A 23,064-nucleotide genomic window follows, 5' to 3' on the forward strand; every position below is an offset into this window, starting at 1 on the left:
TCGTGCACACCACTCGCCACCGCTTCCTGGTGGCTGTAGAACAGGAAGAACAGATGGGTGAGGTCTTCGACTGTAACTTACTAAATTACAGGATATACTCCAGTCGGACAGGACGTGTTATTTAGAAATTTAGGTCATGATTCACACTTTTACTGCGTTTAATTGCCTATTTATGCCTGAGGCGCTGCGGTGTGAGTATTATCAGCTGACTATGGGATGCTAGCTGCTAATGCTACATGCCAGTGAGGGAGTGCACCTGTCCCGGCTTCTTCTTTGTCTTCAATAAGCTTCTTTAAACTGAATATCCCAGCGCTACATGTGGACAGTGTTTGTCTGTGTGCTTAATATAAAAGTAAAAAAGCCAGTGTAAAGGCTGAAACAAAAATTCGTGCCGACATCGGACATGTGTGTCGTGAACTTTGCGTGCGTCCCCCCACCTTAATAGTGGAGCAGCACCCCTCAGACTGACGACATGGCGTCCTCCAAGACCACCAAGGTCTCTGTGGCTGGTGGTGACAGCGTGAAGGACGGGAAGAGCAGCTGCTCGGCTGGGGAACCGGCCACCACCAGTACGATCTACAGTCTGGATGAACTGGAGACGGTGGCTACAGTGGGTGAGTTCAAAACAACTGTGACGTTTACCTACTGGTTTTATACAGTCACAGCCGTTCCATATATGGACTGCCCCAGACCTCTGAAGCGGTGCTGTGGTATCTGGTCCCAAGATGTAGCCAAATTCATACCATTAATGGCTACTAAATGTCTCTTTGATTTTGTTGCTAGATTTTGTGAAAAGTGATATTTTCCCAAAACCGGGGAGAACATTTATACTCCAATATTTATGCATATTGCAAATGCTGCTTTTGCTGAAATAATAAATAAATAATAATAATTTTAATAATAACAGTTTTGCCATTTACATTAGAAGAAGCGCATTCTGTAATTCTTATTTTTCCAGTTTTCTGCGATGAAGACATTCAAATGTTTTTTTTTTTGCCCTCTCAAAAGTGTCAACCTTTATGTATTTTTAATGTTTGTCTGTGAAATTAGTTAATTTTTCTAACTACAGATTGTTCTTTTATCTCAGATTAATGTGATACACTATTTGCAGAAGTCTAGCCACACTCAAAAGCTCCTGGTCAGGTGATCGTGTAGGACCAGAGTGATGACGATGCACCGCTCCTCCTTTCCTTCAATAATAGTCATAATAAGATTCTGCAGGCAACGCCAACACATTCTGATTTATGATCTCATGCAGCGACCTAATGGAGGAGCGCGCTCGATAACACAGATTAAGGAGAGAGAGAGAGACGTGTGTAGTAGTCGACTAGTGTTGGCAAGGCCGATGGGGCCCTGCATAAAAATCTAATTTGTCAAGGCATTCTCAGCGATGAGAGGGATTTTCCTGGAAAAACAAAAGCAGCCAAAGCTCCTTATCTGCTCACTGTTGTTGTTTAATTGTTTTTGAAATTACGCGGCAGGCCCCTCGTGCGATTAAGATTTATGTGCCGTCGTCACACGTGCAGATAGCCTGCGCAACCGAGAGAGCATCAGTCACAGGCAGAACCATCAGTAGAACGTCACTATAGCAGGACTTTATTCTCTGAAGTGGAGCAGCCTCTCTGTCACTCTGGCAGTCAACACTAGGGCTGCACGATTAATCCAATTTTAATTGTGATTACGATTTTGGCCTCCATGATTAAATTTACCTGATCGTTGGTGATTTTTACATTAAAAATGCAGGCTGTGCTTCTCATCCCCAGTAGTCAGCCAACCACCAGGGGGCGAACACATGATTAAGGCTTCGTTAAGGTACCTTAATAACGAGCAAGTAACTCTTCACACTCTGTAAACTAGATAGATGAGAGCGAGTCATGTGGAGCGACCAACCTTTTTTACTGGTTTTTATTAAGAAAAACATATCTAATTAGTTTGTATTAATTCATTAATCGGACACTCAAGTCTGTAAATGTTGACATGTTGTTTCTTGACCAAAACCTGTAGATTTAAGTCTGATATTCTCAACTTTTTTGTTATACGCTGTAATTATTTTTAGAGTCTGTAACAGTGTATTTATATAGTTGGCCCATCTAAACTGTTCACATTTTGTTTGTTAATAAGTAGTTAAATAAAAATACAGACGTTTTCCCTAACATGATGAATAATTGTGGTTAATAATCGTGATTATCATTTTGGCCATAAACGTGCAGCCCTAGTCAACACTAGCTTGGCGATAAGCCACTCCCACTTCCTTACTATTTACAGGAAAGTGGGTATGGTAATGCCACTGTTTCTGCTCACTTCTTTGGTTTGAAAAAGACTGAGCCAATCAGAGCCGTACAGAAAGAACGTCATATCTCCTGCACCAACCAGTGTCAAAACAAACATGGCGCGCGTCACGGAGAAGCGACCTGAATATGTCGTTGAAACCACAACAAGAAGAGGGTTTAAAATAATTAAGAATCAGGTTCAAACTGCGCCATGTTTCACAATCTGAACTTGAGTGGAAATGTTTTTCCTGGGTCTCAGTCTTGTTTTTTTGTCATTGTTTTTGGGTTCCACAGACATAGTGGTTAAGAACCACTAATCCGTGACAGGGGCTGCCAACCACATTCAACAAAGGGTCCAGATTTTTCCTGGCAAGCACCATGAGGGACTACTAATGTTCTTGTAAATTAGAAACATAAATCAGTCATCGAGAGTGTGTGCAGAGGGATTCAATCACTGAACAAACACTCAAAGAGGCACGAGTCACTTCCTTGGATTTCACTCATATTTATTGTCATATTTTTCACTTGTGGTGTCACAAACCAACTGAATGCAAAATTAACTTTTACCATATACAGTAGCTGTAATCCTGCTACAATGAATTCCACCTCTTGCTTTGTTGGCTTTTCCCAGTCCACATGTACTGATCGAAGTGAAGTTAGGCTTTGTAAATTCTAACGGAACTATTTCTCATCAAACATTGACATCAAGACAACATTGTTTTCCAGAGGTCAATATTTAAAGATAATAGAAAGTGTTTTGAACTTCTGATTTGTGCACTCTTTTGACAGTTTCTCATTCAGCGAATACATTTTTAAAATAATAAAAATGTCATCATTTATTATAGATAAGTACAAATCACCCAGCTACTAAAGTCGCAGATCAAATTAAATATAGAAAACAAAACTTTTGAAATTAATTTAACTTGAAGGAAGGTTCCTTTGAGGCGGTGGTGTCAGACTTAATTTTCCTCAGGGGCCACATATGGTACAATTTGATCTAAAGTGGGCCAGACCACTAAAAAATGATTTATGAATAAATAGAATTAATGTCAAGTGATATTATTGAACTCAACATTATTTTATGAAAAAACCTCAAATGTTAAGTGCATTTACAACAATATTATGCCTCAGTTTATTTACAAATGTGTATTGATTTGATGTAATTACTGACAAATGATGCCAAAAAATGCTTAATACATAATAATTAAGAAAAATACTGTAATTCGAAACGGGACTCTCAAATCAGCGTGAAGTAGCGTTGCATGAGATTATGTAACATGATACTGCGATAAAATGTCTTCTTGCTACACATTTAACCACTAGTTGATTGGGAAAATATGGTAAAACTATTACTGTTTAAGAAAGTCTATTTTCCATTAACACAGATAATTGTATTGTAGTTACATTTTTCATAGGGGTGTCCCGATCCGATATTGATATTGGATATCGGTCCGATATCAGCCAGAAAATGAATATCGGATTTTATCAGACTGCATCTAAAATCTCTGATAGATATTATATTTTATTATATTTATTCAATTGTAGATATTATGTTGAAGGTTACAATGTATGTAACCAATTGGTTAATAATAAATGGTTCAGTTTTTCTCATACCTACTGTTGCTGACTATTGTTTTCTGTTTGAGTAACATCTCTTAATCAAGCCTTTTCTAACATTCCACTCTACAAAATAAGTAATTAAAGTATGTGTGATTCGTGCTGATATCATATCAGATCAATATCGGTATTGGCTAATACTCAAGGCTGAAATATCGGTATCGTATCGGAAGTGGAAAAAGTTGTATCGGGACATTCCTAATTTTTTTTTAATAGCTTATTGGTTCATTGGTTTCTGATTGATCTGCTTTCATGGTAATTGGCCTGTCCCGAATAATCAAATCATCCTTAAAGCTGACACAAAGGAAGTTGTAATCTCTACCAAAAGTGGAGCAGTAACTCACCGTGTCATGTGGATGTAAAAGTCCTCATAAAGAACATAATGCAACGCTTGAAATCCAGAAACGGGTGTTTTTTCCATCGACGTTGATACGAGGTGTCGGGCATCTATATTTACTTAACAGGTTTGTGCTTATTCTGCATCCCCATTGCAACTGCGACCGACTTTTAACAAAGGTTTCACTGTGGTTAAGACACAGAAACGCCACGGCCGGCGTTGTCATAACAGTTTGCAGCAGTTCTCTAACGCACACTGTCATGGTCTGTTCATGATGCGTCTGGCAGCTCATCAGCAGCACAAACGCCACATGCCAGACTCTGCTTTTCATCTGTAGGACAATAACTACCTGATCCTACAGCGAGACATCCAGTTATTGCCACCCACAGACCTGATTTCTGTTTCATAAGTTTGGCCTCATCCCTCAGTATTGGGTTTTATTTCAGGAATACTCACTCATTCTGCCAACAGGCCACATTTGGCTTATATTTCCTCCATGTCTATACATACAACAAAGAAAAGGAAAGCAGCTATAAAGTAATTGTACAGATAATACACACGTAACCTATTTTACAACCAGTCCATTAAGATTGTGTGTCACACGGCCTGTTGGCACATTTTATTATGCATCGTGAGTGTCTACAGGTGACTTCCCAGTACACACAGGCCCTTTGTACATGTTTTCATACAGGCTGTTCGCAAAATATGGGCGTAAAACTTGACCCGATTTAAACCCGCTTACCTCTAATCGTGCAGACTAGCCCAGGCACGTTAACGTTTTTCAGGTTGACTACAGTGATGCTAAAGCAGGAAACTTCTTGAATTTTTATTTTGTTCCATAAGAAAGAAGAGATTAAGAGCACGTTCTCACGGGTGAATCCTACGGTAACTGCTCTTGGCTCAGATTTTTTCTGGAAAGTCCACATATCTGAAGGCTAGTTTTTCACTTGTAAAGAACCTCTGATTTTTTTGTTTCAAAATTTCCCCCATTTTGTTTCACAGTTTAGCTACTGTATTTCTTTTTCATTTCCATTTCATCAGCTGCCTGTAATAAATGTCATTACTGGCGATTAAACTTCCCAAATATCATGCCAAACATGCTTATTAAATGTAACAAGTGAATTTCTCCATTGTGAGATCAATAAAGGATTATCTTATCTTAATTTAGTGAACTGTTGTTATTCATTTAATATTTCTTTGCTGCAGAAGTATGCCAAAATCTTGCTGAAATCACGTAAGATTTTGCACAAGATTTGACATTCGACCTGTAGGGCTACTGCTAGCATTAAGCTACCCATTTTACGCCAAAAAAAAATGATGGAAATGCGTGATAATGTCCCAAAACATGCTTTTGATGGAACAGTCTGTGATTTTGTCGAAACTAAATTTAAGAAAATCTTTTAAAAATAACGTTAAGGACAAGAACAATATTGTCAAGAAGTAAGTTTTGTAAATTCAATCAGTTTTCATCTGTATGGTTTTTTTCATTAGTAATGGTTTCCCTGTAACGTAACTTACTACCTCTGTGCTAAATCATACTGGGATGTACATATGTGATAACATTTATTCTATTCTATATTCCATGTTCTATGTAGGGCCTCCGATTTTTCCAATCTTCTGTTTTAAGTACCAATTTCTATTTTATTCCCATGTTATTGGCTTTCCCTAATTTAATGTACACTAAATACTGACAAACTAAATGTGCCCAAGTCATGTCAAAAAGACTTAATAGTTAAATTGCTTAAATATTAGAATGTTTCTTTGCTTCAGAAGTGTAGTACGGAATTGTACGTTCAAATTTTGCCAAATTTAGCTAGATTGATCTCAACAAAGCAGTTTTGTGAGATTTTGCAGCGGAACAATTTTTTTTAAATTTCTTTTAAATACTTGCTACACTTTTAACCACCCTTTAATTTGTAAAATTTGTTAAAAACGTGTGATATTCTCCTACCAAAACTTGTTAAGTGAAAGTATATTCCTTGTCATGTAGCTATTTGTGTTTCAGGAAGTAAATTCTGTGATTTCGCTGCATTTTTTGATCTGAAAGAAGGAAATTTGAGTGTCACATCAGCTAAAAACTTAGATTAAATAAAAGTGCATAAGATTTTAAGTACATTTAATCAGATTTTTTTATTTTTTTAAATCTAATCTAATTTTGTGGTGAAGCAGCACGTTATTTATATATATATATATATATATATATATATATATATATATATATATATATATATATACAACCAATTGGTTGTATATATTTTAACCATAAGCATTAGAATATTCTACAATTGTATAAGATAATTTTAAAGACCCTGACAGATAACCTCAATAAGTCCAATGAATGAAGTGCTTGAATTGTAGAGTTTAGATGCAGATTTCACTCTCATCCTAATGCACTGTAAACCTTAACAGCTTGTTAAATAAGCCAACGCTGATGTCCACACGATAGTTGCAGCTTTTTGTTGTTGTTGTTGATCTATCCACGAGTCTAAGCAATCCATCAGCAGTGCCAAATAGCAAACACCAGCCGGAATATCATTTGTCTAAGAACTCCTTCTTTGGTATTCATGAAATTCCTTGTTGAATTATTTAAATTTTATTCATCCGTCACATAGTTTGACGTTTGCGCTGATGATTAAAACGTGTAAACAATCCAAACGGGGGAATTTGAGGTAGAAGTGTGAACCAGAAACAGAACTTCTCCCTTATCTCCGACTAGCGCTAAGCAATATATCCTGATTAAGATATATTGAGTTTTCTATTTTGGTGATAGAGAAAATGAAAATATCGCATATATATCGAGATATATCAATATTTAAATTTTTTACTTTTTTTTAATTACAATTACACAGTACAAATCACATCATACAAGTATTTAATATTATTCATAATACAGTTAAACAGTGTTTTTCTTTGTAATTTTTCCACATTTCTGATATATATAAATATTTTATACCTTATTTTGTATTAAAATAACATTTTAGGAGTTTTGTTACTTTTCAGAAAAGTATGACAAGCACATTTAGATGGATTGCTGAGTGCATTCTATTCCAGACTAGGGCTGCACAATTAATCAATTTTTAATCGGGATCGTGATTTTGGTCAGACTTTATTGAGTTAAAAATATCAAGATTTATATTGTATATTGACATTTTGAGAAATATATAGAGATATGAGTTATGGTCCCGATCGCCCAGTCCTATCTCCACGTGACAGGCGTCAGCTGTTGACCTCCCACATGAACATCTGCCATCATGTCTGACAGTGGCCTCTGTTGCTGTTGCAGGCACGGGGACGTTCGGCCGCGTCTTCCTGGTCAAGGACAAGCGGAGCCGCGCCTTCTTCGCCCTGAAGCAGATGAGGATCCCCGACGTGATCCGACTGAAGCAGGAGCAGCACGTCCACAACGAGAAGGAGGTGCTGAGCGAGGTCAACCATCCATTCCTCATACGGCTGTGAGTCACGCACGCACGCACGCACTAATGGAGTGGGTCAGAGATCAGTACCATTACAAACATCCGGTTATGTGTATATCTCTAATAAAGTGATCCAACAGCTAGAGCTGAAAAAGGAAACCCAGAATAAACAACTAATCCTGGGATTGAAGGCGGGATACGACCAAAAAGAGTCACTTTAATGTGAAAAGGCTGCACCTCTGTTCACTCAGCATCTATTTTGCCTAATTGGAAGCAGTTACTGAGAATGGCCTCATATTGCTTGGGGTGAAACGGTTATGGTAGCTGTAATTTCCCATCTTGATTTCAGGATATGCCAAGATTATAGATTTTCTGCTGCAATTCACCTCTGCTTTGCTTCAAACATTGTAAGATTTTGGGAAGTCAGGAACACCTCTTTTTCACGCATAAACTACCTTAAATAACCAGTTTATGACACTATTGCACATTGTGCCAACAAGGACTACACACCATGAAGTGTTTTGTTCTTGTTTGCTCATGTATGGAGTTGTAGAGGAGGACTGAGGCCCTGTTTACACGAGAACATTTTGTTTTGGCGGTCCATTCACACAGCAACAGTGTTTTGGTGCTTGAAAACTGAACTGATCGGCTCTGATTTTAGGAGTCAGTGATGATTTGTGTAGTTTTTTGGCAGTTTACACGTTGTTTGGGGTGGTTTAGGCGGTGTTTAATGCAGTCAGGATGGGATGGGGGTGGGCGGTGCCCCCAAATGAGCGGTCCTTGGAAACATTTCCCCATAAAAAAAAAAACTTTCCTTGCCTCACGGTGACAGCGTTTCATGCCGATTCTGTCCCATTCCTCGTTTAAACCGTTTCTATTGGTCGAGTCTGCGATTCCGTTAACGTGGACTTTATAGGGCCCTACAATATAATACCACCATCTAATGGACTGGCATGTACACTACATCATTTTTTATGCTTCTCGTGTTCTCATGTAAACAAAGATTGTTTTGACAATGTTGTCGTGTGAATGCAGAACTTTTAGGAAACAAAAGAAAACAGGAACTGAGTGTTATTGTTCCTGTTTTCAAATCTAGTTTATTGTTCACCGTTCATTGTTCCTACATTAAGCGAGGCCACCCATCAGGAGAAGGCAAGTGTGAGCCTCAGGCAATAACACGCAATCTGCTTTCATGCAACCGCAGCTACGTTATGAATGAGTGACAATGTGCTCAATAGGGAGTAGGAGGAGTTGTACACCATCATCTTTGTTCAGCTGACCCAGTCCAGCTCCCCTCCATACCACCAACCAGCAGTAAGGCTGGAAGCCTGACTCAGCACTGTAATATTTACTCTGAAGTTGGACTAAGCTTTATGACATTTTGGCTTTGGGCAATAAAGAAAATGACGATATCACCTATGATGTAGGGGTGGTCCATCTAAAGAACTTCACGATTGGATTACGATTCAGGGTGCTATGATTTGATTATTCAACAACTATCACAATTTTTGATGCATCATTTTTTTCCCACTCATTTTGTGGCTACTTACTACTAATAATTTTAAACAAGGTATATGTGTCAGTATTCATTAATTAACCAAACATTATCTTTCATTTATGTCAAGTCACCAAATCCAACTGGAACCATATTAGAAAAGAAAAATATTAGCTATTTTAGCTTATTCACTCTGATCTAACACAATCTATCTTATTCAGTTAAAATACATAAAGACCTCCAAACAAAATCCTCAATGAGCAGCATAAATCACATAAGAAATATATTTGAAACTGCTATTAATATGTTATCGCACTTCTAAATGGGTGGAGCAAATTTTCTCAATATAATATTTATGGTAAATATTTACTTTTGCACATTTTAACAACAAACTAAAATGGAAATAAAACAAGACCCAAGTGAGAAACACACGGGGATTACTTGTAAAAAGCTGGTAAACATGTAACGATGCTGTTACCACAAAAATAGTTTCATTCAATTTAGTTAACTGTATGTGTTCAATCTGAAATCTGTCGAATTTCAGATTCCAGTATTTTGAAAGTCTTACTTTACTTTGATGTTGGAAATTTCAAGTATTTAAATTGAGAGTATGAGCGCCCCCTATTGTTTGTTAAATGCATCACTGGAGATGGTGTTAACAGCTACGTGTCCTATACCGTTTGAAGTGTTTTTTGGAGATGAAGAGAAAGTGGATGTAAAAGTGAAGTGAGTTAAAAAGTGTGTGATTGTATGCTTGGCCAGCAGCCAGCCTTTCTAAAAAGCATCGTCCTCACTGACGACTCTCTCTGGTGTTTCCTGTGAAAAGCCCAGCGGCTCACAGCGAGCCTCCACACGAGATGAAAGAGGCTCAGCCCACAGAGCGGGTTATCTGATCCGATTTTAACGCACTTTGCTTAACCCTCCTACTATCCTCAAATATTACTAACACATTTTACCTTCGGGTAAAATCTCTAGCGCCACCATCAGGCCAAACTTTTAAATCAAAATTAATTCATTTTAAATAGTTTTCATTCAAAACATTAACTGTCAGTTTTAGAGTTGGTGTATCTTAAAAATCTTTCATCCAAATCTTTTCTAATTTAGGGTGCACATTAATGACTCGCACACAATGAACCATATTGATTGATGTTGGCGACCCCCCCGCCCCATTTCCTCTCATAAACATATGTGTTTACTTATTTTTATCTTTTTTTTTGTAGCTTATTTGGAGTCATTCACTATAATGTCCTCTGTATCAGACACTTTCTCCTCTACATCACTTTTACTGTGAAAGAGCTGTTCCAAAACCTCACTAACTGTAAACCTTTTCCTCAAGGACATTTTCAAGATTGAGAGAGCGCAAATTGCAATACACACAAGATGTTAGGTCACGCAGTTTTACACGGCATAAAGGCTTGGCGTGAAATTGAGCCCAGAAGAACACCTATACGTGCAATATATGTTCAGCACATTGAAAAAATATCATCTTGGTAATTTTATGATTAATCAATTGTACCCATCAAATGAGGAAAAGTTATGAAATATATAGCATAAAAAAGTCAACTATTATTTTTTGAATGATTAATATCGAATGGGGTTAAACTGACCCCAAGGATAAAAGGAGGGTTCTCGTCAGCTCTCTGCCATCATCAATAAAACCGCCTCATGTCGGACCTGTGTTGTTGTTGCCTCGGCAGGTTCTGGACCCACCACGACGAGCGCTTTCTCTACATGCTCATGGACTACGTGCCGGGCGGCGAGCTGTTCAGCTTCCTGCGGAGCCGTGGGCGTTTCAGCAACGCCACGGGCCTCTTCTACACCTCGGAGATTGTCTGCGCCATCGAGTACCTGCACTCTAAAGAGATTGTTTACAGAGACCTCAAGCCTGAAAACATTCTGCTGGACAGCGAGGGACACATCCGGCTCACCGACTTTGGCTTCGCCAAGAAGCTCTCAGACAAGTGAGTGGACGGAGAAAATGTGGTTTAATTAAAACCAAAGGAAATAAAGGTTAGGAGTTAGATGATTATTAGTCGATCGCTGGTTAAACCTGATTCTTAAAGATACAAAACGTGTTTGAGGAACAGAGAAACGAGCCTGTGGTTAGGGTAGAGGTCTACAACTTTAATCACAGGGGCCACAAAAAGTTATGGGCCACATTATCAATGTTCATGTCAACATTTAAAATGATAACCAACCTGTCATTTTTTGTGTTTTTAGAGCCATTTTGTATATTTCTTTATCATTTTGTGTATATTTCTTTATCATTTTGTGTATATTTCTTGTGTTTTTGTAGTAATTTTGTATGTTTTTCAAGTAATTGTATGTGCTGGTATTTTTCTTGCTTTTTTCTTTATTTCTGAAGTCATTCTGTCTATTTGTTTTTGCACATTTTGTACTTTTTTTTTGTCATTTTCTTGTGTTTTTAGAGCAGTTTTGTTTGGGTTTTTTTTTATCATTTTGTTTTTGTGTGTTATTCGAGTCATAACAAAGCAATAGATAACAGTAATATCTTTACATAAGACACTGTTTTCTCTGCCAATTTATTCAAAAACAAATCGGAACTGATCAGATCAGCAAAATGTTTGCGTTTGTGTTGGAGGTTTCAACAAAGAAACATTTGCAGCCAATTTAAAAAAATACTGGTGTATAATCTCCCATAATACTTCTAAACCAACCAACTCCGGCATCCAATGGGGGATGTCCAGTCCACAACTAAAGGAATAATGATTGTCCCCCGCCAAGCGCTGACCCCCGTTGACCTGTAAACATAATAGAGTGAGATTACATGGTCCCACAGCTCCAACAGATGGGGTGTAAATACGTGTGTGATGGGGAAGTGAGTCTGACCCACTTGGAGAAATGGAGGGTGGCACAATTGCCTGCAATGGGAAACCAAGCACCTCATTACCAGGAGATCTGCTGCATCCCCTGGTGCTGCCACAGTGCCCCCTGGTGGGCACCATCTCACAGGGCTGGATGTCTTCACTGTGACACCTTAATAAGCAACAACACGTGTCTTATCCCCCCCCCCCCCCACTGCCTGCACTTAATTCCCCCTCCGACATCAGCGGCCACCTCGTTTTCCACCAAAGCTGCCAGCATTTCCATACAAATTGCCGTCGCCATGGCAACTGGCCGAAAAAAGGTCACTACCCAAGTGACACAGACGATAGAAGGCTGGCGACGGGCCAAGTGCTCTTCATCAGAGGACAAGTAGCTTTCAGACAGGGCGCCACATGTTTGTTACACATGCTCATTGTCAATCAGCCGCTCCATCACACACGGGCAAATCAACCACGGTCCCGCCCACAGGCTCAGACTCTCAGGGGGGTCGCTTTCATATCTACTCTGAGTACAAGTGAGGATGACACAGCAGGGTCGGATTGCATGTGGCGATCACTTTACTCCAGGGCGTAGTCTTACACGTGCAACAGCAGTTAAATGTGAAACACAAACCTGTCGAGTACATTATTAAAATAAAATGAATTTCAGGAAGTGAACACTATGTGACCGTGTCCAATCCTGAATCTCGGTATTATCTTGCAAAATAGAAATGAGTAACTCTGCTGTAACATAATTTTAAAAGCATCCCCCAAATGTATTGTTTTCTTAAAGGGGACATATCATGCTAAATCCACTTTTTTAGCCCTTAAATGCATTTTGTATATTTAGAGTGTTTAGAAGTACAGAAAAGTTCAAATTAGTCTCTTTGATATCTTTATATTCTGTTTTGGTCATATTTTTCAATCTGTTTCGATTTTTCTATTCTCTATTACGTTTATTGAACAATAATGTCACAGTATTTGCAGCTGAACTGCCAAATTAGGACATCGACTCCAGGCCCAACACTTCGAGCAATCCGCCATTTTTATTTCTCGCTTTTATTTTGTAGTCCAAGCTCGAGGATGCCGAAGTTACGAGAGGATAAGTTAAAATGTTGGGTTGTTGGATGTAGTAACCCACACGCTTCATTACAACGTCTCCCAGCATCAGAACCTTTTCGAAGTGCCTGGTTGAGTTTTATTTTTCACGGAAATGTACCCACATCTGTGGGTAAGGTCATTTTTGTGCGCGCGAAGCACTTCAAGGATGACTGTTTCGTCAGTTTAAAGAAGGATTTGCCGAAAGACTTCATCTGATTGAGGGTTCAATTCCTTCTATCTTTGGAGACGACGAACAGAGCACTTCGGTAAGCTGTAAATAACGCTAAAAAGTGTGATGATAAAACGTCCCTGTCATTGTTTTGTTAGCATTAGCAGTTGCACCGTCTTCATATGTTGGCGCTGTGTGCTCGTTTTAGATCCTTGATGATATGGCCTATTTGTCATTTCATTTTGCCTTTTTTGTCTCCGAAAAGACTATTAAAATGCATTTTGTGACGTTAGCTTGGCGCTAGCGTTAGCTCGGTACTTGTGTTAGCTCACTTGTTAGGGTTCTGCAGGTTCATCATCTTCATTTTCATCTCGCTCCGCCGGGTCAGACTCTGGCTGGAACATGTAAAGCTGGATGGACAAGTCTAACATTGTTGACATTTGATAAATAACCTCTGAATAAACATTTTCTGCACCGCTAAATAATCGTATCTCTTCTATCAAACTACAAAAATGGCCGAACAGGGTGGAGTTGAACCGAGTGTCACCTCTGCAACCTGGAGAGGGGGCGGGGTATGAAGTGTCTCATTTGCATTTAAAGAGACCACACCAAAACGACTTGCTCTCAGAAGCACATCAGAAAAGGGGTGGAGCTATAATAATGAGGAATTCAGACCCAAGCATTGCAGTTCTGCTTTATATAGACCACAACTGTATGATTTATATGTAAAAAGGAAGGATTTAAAAGCATATTATCCTTGAAACTAATTTAACTTGTAGTCTAAAAACTCTAAAAGATGTAAAAGCACAAAAAAATGTAATATACTCACTTTCTGTAGTTTTTGTCATTTTTGTGTTTTTAGAGCCATTTTGTGTGTTTATCATTTTGTGTATATCTCTTGTATTTTTGTACTCATTTTGTGTTTTGTTTTTTTTGTGTTTTTGAGACCGTTTTGTTCTTGTCATTGGGTGTGTTTATCATTTTGACTGTTTCTTGTGTTTTTGTGAGTTTTCATTGTGAATTAGTGTTTTTTTACTTTTCTTTCATTATGAGTGTATTGTAATTTTTTGGTGTATTTTTGTAGTTATTTTCTGTAACAGCACAAAAAATTGATAATACTTCCCCACTGAACTATATGGCCAGAATTGATTTAAATATCCCCCCTTGTTTATTATTATTAGTATTATTATTATTATTATTATTATTATTATTTATTTTCTAATATCTCCCTCTTGAATATTTGCTTTTGATGTGATTTTTTTTTTTTTTTTTTCCCAAATATGCCCAAACGATATTCGCTGTTTTAGTTTTATTTTGTTTACCATAAAACTGTTTAATCTTGAGTGAAATGAATAAATAAGTTATTTTAAGTTGACGTTCCCTTGGCAAGTTCTTAGTTTTGATATTTTGTTGTAAATTGTCAAATTTCTTTATTTTTTTACATATTTGTCAATAAGAAAAATAAAAAATGTCCAATCCTGAAGGTATTTGTAGGAGGGCCACAGGGTTATGTTCAATTTAATGAATTTACTGCTTAATATTGGAGTGTGGGTGCATCTCTTCAAATAAGAGTGACTTACTATTTGGATTTGAAACGGACACGTTGAAATTAAGAATCTTTTCCCATGAGTCCTGGCTAAGATTTTCAGCAGCACACAAAACAAACTAATTTCAATAACAATACTAGAATGTTTTTTACATAATTTAGCAACACATGAAATAAAGTCACAAGTACATAGCGAACAGTAAAAGAAGCCACTTCTGTTTGTTTGATTTTTAAACTAAAACTATTGTTCTTTGTGCATAAACCTGCATGTCAGGACCTGGACCCTGTGTGGGACCCCCGAGTACTTGGCTCCAGAAGTCATACAGAGCAAAGGCCACGGCCGAGCAGTGGACTGGTGGGCGTTGGGAATCCTGGCCTTTGAGATGCTTGCTGGGTGAGTACATCACTACCGCCGTTCAGCACCAGGGGGCAGCCGCCTCCCCCAGAGCAACAAGGTGAAAACGGGGTCACATAAACACAAAGACATGAATAAAGTGCAATAAGGGGGATCAGAGCAATATTTACAGAAGGAATTATGTACCGGTAATTGAACATGGGTAATTGAAAATGCAATTGTCACTGAAAAATGTTATTGACCCCAACCCTGCTCTAAAGTCTTAATAAGTATTATAATGCAAATGAATTCTAACAAGTAGTAATACATCCTTTGAGGGATTTTTTTAACTAACTAAAAAGCTTAATTAGTCATCGTGAGGGCTGCATAAAATATTGTGAAGTAGATACTTGACATTAAATGATACTTGGCACGCAATACAATAATCACTGTGCAAGAATGAAGAAAAATATTTATTTATCAACAAAGAACAATCACATCTACATTGACTTATGTTGACACTTCATGCAATCCTTGACAAATATGCATGTGTTTTTATCCCAAAAAAAAGGAGATAGAAAAATCTCGCTTTTTTTTTTGCCAAAAGGCTATGAAATGTTACTATTGAAAGATACTTAAAAATAACGGTTAGGCAGTGTTAGTTGTGCCGTTTGTGATATATTTTGCTGCTCTTCTAATGAGATCTGCTGAGTCAGTGTAAAGACATACCGCATGTGTACAGAAAAAAGCTTGAGAAACCTTTCCATGCGATAAAGATCAGAGTGAACGTTGGGGGTAGATGTGTGTTTTAAAGGTGACTGAGCGGTTTGCTGCGAAAAAAATCAATTTGGCGATTAATTGCAAAATTTCACCGTGCGATTAACGTATCGATGCAAAAAAAAAATTTCAAATCTATTTTTTTAACCATGTTTTTAAATGTAATTGTGCTAACATCTGCATAGCACGTAAACGCACTTTTATAAAAGTATGTGGTTACTTTTCTTTAAAAGAATCAGAAACGACCCTGTTGTCGCAAGTTTAAAAAAACATGAAATAACTTGTATTCCATACCATTTTCTACTTGTGAAATTTGTAATTATTGAGATCAAGATTTATTGCGATGTATATTGTATTGTTTAGTATTGGGATATATCGTATTGTGACATGCAAATGGTGAATTGTATCATCAGATTCATGGCATTATGAATACTCTATAAAACAGGCATTCAATTCATGAATCTAAACATAAGGCCTTAATTGTTATTAAAATGTTAAAATTTTAAGACATAATAAGTATGATTTTTCTGATTGTAGTTAGTCTCACATTTAAAAATAAATGGTAACATTAGTTTTTTCAAAAATGTATAAACAACCGAAAAACAGCTTTTATTTTGTAGTCATTTTGTGTTTTTGGATTGATTTTGATTATTTTAGTCTTTTTTTTTGTTTTGTTTTGTTTTGTTATTGTCATTTTATGTATTTTTGTGTGTTTACTTTGGGGGCCGCCAGTTGCACGTCTGCACTAGAGACTTGAAAAAAATGACGCTAACCCTATGTAATTGTTTACTGTAAAGTTGGTCTCAGATTTAAATTCAAATGGCATTAAAAAGTCTTGAATTTAATTTGACTAATGCTGTAGGAACCCTGTAACTTAATTAAGCCGATTTTCTAGGTTACTTTTTGAGCATTTTTTTCCAGCGTGTAATTGTTCTCCTATTTATTGATTATTATTTTTTTATTGTGTTTTTCCTCTCACTCCTCCCTCTTGTGATATGAAAACTCGTCCTCGAATTGTACTGAAATGTCACCTCTGGTTAAACCTGAGCCAATGTGCTACTCTTGTCATCTTCTTTACACACTGGTAGATGAAGGTTTAGGAGAGCAATGTGACCTTTCCTCAGCACTTTGAAGTGTCCCAGTCCCTGGCAGAGAGTAGACGCAGACGTGTCCAGCAGAGGTGAATCCTCATTCTCTGTAGGTGATGATGAACGAGCTGAGATGATTTTTTTTTTTAGAAGCGGGGTCCTCAATCCATAAGACTGCCTCCAGGGACAGATTACCGCCTTTAATGGAAACCAGTCTTCCAGTATATGCACCATGTAGTTAGATTAGTGACCTTTTACACGCCGATTAGCGACGACTGGGATGAATGAGGCAGCGAGTGAACCCGTCGACCTTAAAGTTGATTTGTTAAGAGCAGAAAAAATGGACGAGTATAGACTGTAAGCAAGTTTGACCAAGAAGGCTAACATCTGAAAAACTGAAGCTCCAAGTTTGGAAAACAGTGGGAAAAACACGGTTGGATCGAATCACGATCCTGAGCCACAGCGGCCTGTCGTCAAGAGCGTGAAAAATGCAGCAGAATCCAGTCCAAGCTATTCCCGCTTTCACGGGAAAAATAAATGAGTTCAGTTCGAGTTTGTGCTCAGAGTATCTACTAAGGGACGGGATTACATCATCTCACATGTTAAATAACCATGAAACCATTTAGTGGAGAATCACTGAATAGTTTAGCTGTATAAACCGTTTTTTGCTATATGTAGACTAAACATATGCTCTGCTGGGTAAACCTACAACCTCCCTATTCGTGTATATCGGCAACAACAAAAAGTATATCGACCTGCGTTTAAAATCACTAATATATCATTAGTTTTTATTTATTTATATTTATTTTTATTCTAATTTTTATGTATTTATTCTATTCAGTTGTGTAATGATGTGTTTAGTTAAAGTAGTTTTTGCACAAAGCTACAACTGTTTGTTTTATTGAGGTGAATTTTCAGGTCATTGTTATTATTATGTATTTATGTTATTCAACTTGTAGAATGTTCTTCTGTTTAAAGTTAAACTTTATGTAACCCATTGGTTTTTCCTCATTATCTACTGTCTGTCTGAGTAGTAACACTTGATCAAGCCTTAGTTTACATTGCACACTATAGAATACGTAAATAAAAGGATGTATGGTTCATGCTGGTGTCGTTATTGGATAATTATGGAATTGAGAAAGTTGTATCGGGACACCCCTAATGGAAAGTCCCTGAAGTCCAGCCCCTGATTTTCCATTTAAAAATGATTTCCCAGTTTGCCCATTTAATTTTCAATTTCTTCTTATTTGCTTGCCCTGATTAAATGTCATTACTGGCTATTAAACTTCTTAAAACCATGCTGAACATGCTTAACACAGATAATGGAGCTAGACATTAGGTCGCCCATTTTATGACACAAAATATTGAAAAAATGCGTGAGATTGTCCCAAAACATGTCTAAGGGTTTGGTCTGTGTAAATCTGTTGTTTTCATTTCTGGAGGTTAGGTCTGTCACATCGCAAGATTTTACGTGAAATTTGGCATTTTCGCTAGAGAAAAATTGCACGTAAATGCACAATATTGTACCGAAACCAGCATGCGAGGCTATATTGTGCTTAATGCAACTTCTGCTTGATTTTGCTTAAAAACACATGTTTTAAATAATTTAAAAAACAATACAAATATTGCAGTTTACATTCCAGGAAGTGAATTTTGCTTGTCACACTAACCCAGATTTCTCTGCTAAGTCACCATCGCTAATGGAAAATAACCCAGAGCATTTGCTGCTCGTGACAAACCGGCGCAATTAGGTGTGGCGTGCGCATAAGCATGTCTCATTATGTAATTTGCGGGTAATGACTTGTCCAGGCCAGAGCTGGAGGGGAAAGCTGGGGAAGCGTTTAGACGTTTGTGGGCCTGCGTGGTGGTGGCGCCGCTCACACACACACACACACTCTGTCATCTACAAACCTGTGAACAAAGCACACACTGTTTCACGGCTGGAGGTGATGGGTTTTTTTTTTTCCGCAGGTACCCGCCCTTCTTTGATGACAACCCGTTTGGCATCTATCAGAAGATCCTGGCCGGGAAGCTGGAATTCCCACGGCATCTGGATTTTTATGTCAAGTAAGCTCCAGATACCGAGCCACGCTGAAACACTTCAGCCAGGAATTTAGTGTCGGTGTGTGTCGTTTTATGTCCCTGGATGAATCAAAAGTCTCATCTTTATACGCAGAGATGTGGAATTTTACAGCAGTTCATATGGAAAACATGGTGTTTGCGATGCAGAATGCTCTTTTTAAAGTTTTAATATCAAGAATTTCTGGTGACCCAAAAAAATGTTTTTTTGAGAATTATTTTTTGATAATGTTTGTTTTACTGTATTAAAAATATAGTGTTGCAAGGTTTAGTGATAGATTGTGCCACCACAGATTTTTTTTTTTAACTGCATTTTATTCATAATCAGAAGCAGTTTATTTATCCCAGTTCCAGAGGCTCAAGAAATACTACAAATAAAAAAAGAGTAAACACTAAACAAAAAAATAAAGAAAGAAACAAACATAAATAATTAAGTAAAACCGTTAATTAAATAAGTGCACACATTACAGTACAAAAAAACAAGATAAATAATACAAATGTACAAATATAATACAGATATATACAACAAACAAAGCTGTCAGGTTATAGTGATGAATTGTAAAGTTTGATGGCCACAGGCAGGAATGATTTTCTGTGGCGTTTTATTATTAATAATAATATTATTATTATTATTAACTATATTTATATTTGACAAAGTCAAAGTGTAGAATACCGTTTAAGATTAAAAAAAATATTTAAAAAAAGTAGTTTTTATCAGTTATTATTTTTTTAATCAATTACTAGACATTTCAGGCAACCCCATTCATTTTTTTTTATTTCAGGTGACCTCACATTGGGCCCAACCTTAAGGTTGAAAAACACTGGGTGAGCTAGTGTGTAAAGATAGTGGGTCATTGACCTCCTGCTACAGCACGTTATGACCATTAGGGGCACCATAAATGCATCTGCACATCCAAGTGGTCTCCTGGGAGAGAACAGGATTCTCACGCATGTCAGGTGACCAGTTGTTGACATTGGTACGAAGATTAATTGATGCACCAAAGCTGACATTAATGATTTTTAGAGCTCATTTTATTTCATTCATGCACGTTGCAGAAGCTGTCTGACATCCTTTTAGTTTTGAGTGTTTTCAGCTCGTACCAACAGAAATCTTCCACCTCGCAACATTCATTTGACTCGTGTCAAGTCGTTTGGAAGTATTTTATAATACAGGATTTTGGCAAAATGAAGAGTTCTTTCAACCACAATTTACAGCTGAATTAGTTTGTAATTTACACAATGACTTAGGGCAACATAGACGAAAACTCTGATCTTGATATTTTTTCTGAAAATGACGATATATGGTATAAATCTTGATAATTTTAATTTAAATAAAGTCAGACAAAAAGGACAGACAAACACATTTATTAATTAGCAGTTGCGCAATAGTGCCACTTTTGGCTTTTTTTTTTTAACTAAAAGAGACAGCACGTATGAGTAAGTTCTGTAGTGTGGCTTGTTTAGCGGTTAGAACACACTCAATGATCCATCTAACTGTGCTTTCAAGCAGCGACTCCTAAAACAAGTATTTTAATACAAATATACTTATAGGAAATTACAATTTCGATTATATTGATATATTTTTTATATCGCCAAATTAAAAAAAAAAACTTGATATATCTTGAATCTCGAGATATCCTAGAAGGGCATCAATAATATTTAAGCAATAAGTGGCAGATACTTAAATATCTTTTGATTTATTTATTTGGGGAGATTTTGTGTAATAATTAGAGAAGAATTGCAGGATTCTGGAAACACTTTTAGTTCTTTAAGCAACTGAATTAGTTGGTAATTTACACAAAGATTCATGTTGTCTCCGTCAGTTTCACCTTATCCTGCGGGCCGAACCGGATGCTCTGAAGGGCCGGATTTGGCCCCCGGGCCTTGAGTTTGACATATGCTCTTGTTCCTGATTTCAAGCATTGAAAGAATGCAGACCCAGATGGAGAAATATCCAACTTGTTGTTTATTTATGGCTCCGTCCACACCTCGTTTGCTGTGAGATATTGTCCCACGCGCTGTACAGCTTTATGGTGTCAGAAAGTTGGAGGAAAAGACTCGCTTTCATAATTTCAAAAACAGTGACTACACTCACTGGCAGCGCTCGTAACCTCTTCCTGGATGTGGGGCCACATTTTGATGAGGCAACATTTGTCATTTTGGCAGCGCTGGAAGGATCTTTCTTAGAGCTGTCGATTCACTGACTCGTCTCTCTTTCTTTTGTTTTTTGTTTTTTTATGTTTCCACCTCCAGGGACCTCATCAAGAAGTTTCTGGTCATCGACCGAGCCAGACGGCTAGGCAACATGAAGGTGAGGGTTTGGATGATGGCAGTCTCTGACTTCAGCCTCACATTCTTCCAATTAGCCCAAATAAAGCCAACACGTGTACAGCAGGCGCTTTTTAGTTGCTGTGTGTGTGTGTCATTCGTTACAGCTGTCGGGTTGAGTGTTGTTGCAGATTTCATAATTTGGCAAAGGCACGTTTATGTTTAAAAGTGCAACATTTAGAAAACATTAAACAGAGATTAACGGATTTCATCTGATCAAGAGACTGGCAGCCTTCTTTAGGATCTTCAAAAAGTTATAAAAGGCATTAGATTAAAACATAAAATTAAAGCCTTGATTGGCGTTTAATTCTATTCAATTCACCTTTATTTATGTAGCCGTCTCGAAGCGCTATCAATATATATATATATATATATATATATATATATATATATATATATATATATATATGTGTTCCCTCTTTGTTTTATTTATTTTACAACGTTTAGTGCAGCCTTAACTAGGCTCTCGACTTTGCAAGTCCAAATGTTTTTTTACCCATATCTTACCAAATGCGTCGCAGTAAAATCACGCAATAACTGAACCAACAACACAGCAATATGGTTGTGGGTGTAACTCTCGGGGCAGATGCACGCTACATGAGAAGATATTTTTTTATAGTAACATAAATATTTGGGTAAAATTGACTTGAACCTTATGTAAAGAATGTTTGTTTTAATGTGTTAATTAGGAAGTTGGCATTAATTGGATGTTAGTCTTAAATTTAACTTGTCCCTAAAACCACTTTTTTCTGCTGAAACAAGTATTTGGTATGAAGTACTCAGTTGTGTTATTGATTGATCCTAGTCCAACTCTTGACATTTTAGTCAAAATATTTGAGTTTGGTGTATTTTAATGGTGGAACAATTGTAAGAGATGAACCAACCTACAACAGCTTTGGTTCTGACCTGTGAAGGTGTTGTCCTCCCTCAGGGTGGTAGGCACTCTGATTGGTCACCTATTAGAGCTCTTACTACTGCACCACATTATTATTTAATTGTTGATTTTCTTTAGTTACCTAGAGTTGTAAGACTTTTCAGACTTGTTCGTTTAGTTTAGACGCAGGCAGCAATGCCAACATAGACGTCGGAGAGTCCCCTATTTCCCTCCTCATGGACCTCATTCTTGACTGCCTTTGGATTGACCTTTTTCTGCATTAACTTTTGTTTTCTTGGATCTCAGAGCATCTGCCCAAAACTGCTCTGCTTATCTCTCACTCTCCTGCTGGTTCAGAGCTTGGCCGTGGGCCTCAGGAGTGTAGAGACAAGAATCAAAAAGCAGATTGAGAGCGGGGCAAAGTCGTCAAAAGTTTTTTGGTTCTTCCTGTCATTTTTTTATTTATTTTTATACAAAAGTCTCATCTTTTTTTCAGAACGGAGCAGATGATGTAAAGAAGCACAGATGGTTCAAGTCTGTGGACTGGGAATTGGTTCCTCTAAGGAAACTAAAGGTACGTCTTGTCTCGTTACAACTGTAGCAAGTAGTCGGTATCCCAACAATTAGCTTTTAGCAGCTGAGAGGTCCAGAGCAAGTTCATATGACGGGTCAGTATCCATACTTACAGTATGTCAAGATGCCCATGGTGCAACTTTCATCAGTTGTCATTTGTTGAATTCTCCAGATACAGTAGAAAGGACATGCGATTGGCTCTTAAAGCTGCTCGTTTGAAGACTTCTCTTCATTTCAT

General features: G+C 37.5%; 1 protein-coding gene and 1 long non-coding RNA gene across 4 annotated transcripts in view; one reads left to right on the forward strand and one right to left on the reverse strand.

Annotated features, from left to right (window-relative positions):
* Window positions 1–599, reverse strand: part of LOC114473713 (uncharacterized) — a 39,985-nt gene extending 39,386 nt beyond the window's left edge. Inside the window, exon 1 of the long non-coding RNA XR_003675285.1 lies at window positions 438–599. This is a non-coding gene — a long non-coding RNA (uncharacterized LOC114473713). The remainder of the gene's footprint in view (window positions 1–437) is intronic.
* Window positions 1–23,064, forward strand: part of prkx (protein kinase X-linked) — a 27,292-nt gene continuing 4,228 nt past the window's right edge. For 2 of the 3 annotated variants that reach the window (XM_028463477.1, XM_028463462.1), the window contains exons 1-7: window positions 24–614; window positions 7,508–7,676; window positions 10,830–11,093; window positions 15,048–15,167; window positions 18,944–19,039; window positions 21,305–21,362; window positions 22,750–22,827. In XM_028463477.1, the coding sequence (XP_028319278.1) occupies window positions 473–614; window positions 7,508–7,676; window positions 10,830–11,093; window positions 15,048–15,167; window positions 18,944–19,039; window positions 21,305–21,362; window positions 22,750–22,827 (927 nt within the window). In that variant the 5' untranslated portion in view covers window positions 24–472. Of the gene's footprint in view, window positions 615–7,507; window positions 7,677–10,829; window positions 11,094–15,047; window positions 15,168–18,943; window positions 19,040–21,304; window positions 21,363–22,749; window positions 22,828–23,064 lie in introns of all 3 variants that reach the window. The other variant, XM_028463469.1, reaches the window with a different exon arrangement.

This window comes from Gouania willdenowi, chromosome 2 (assembly GCF_900634775.1).
Source record: "Gouania willdenowi chromosome 2, fGouWil2.1, whole genome shotgun sequence".
Taxonomy (NCBI): domain Eukaryota; kingdom Metazoa; phylum Chordata; class Actinopteri; order Blenniiformes; family Gobiesocidae; genus Gouania; species Gouania willdenowi.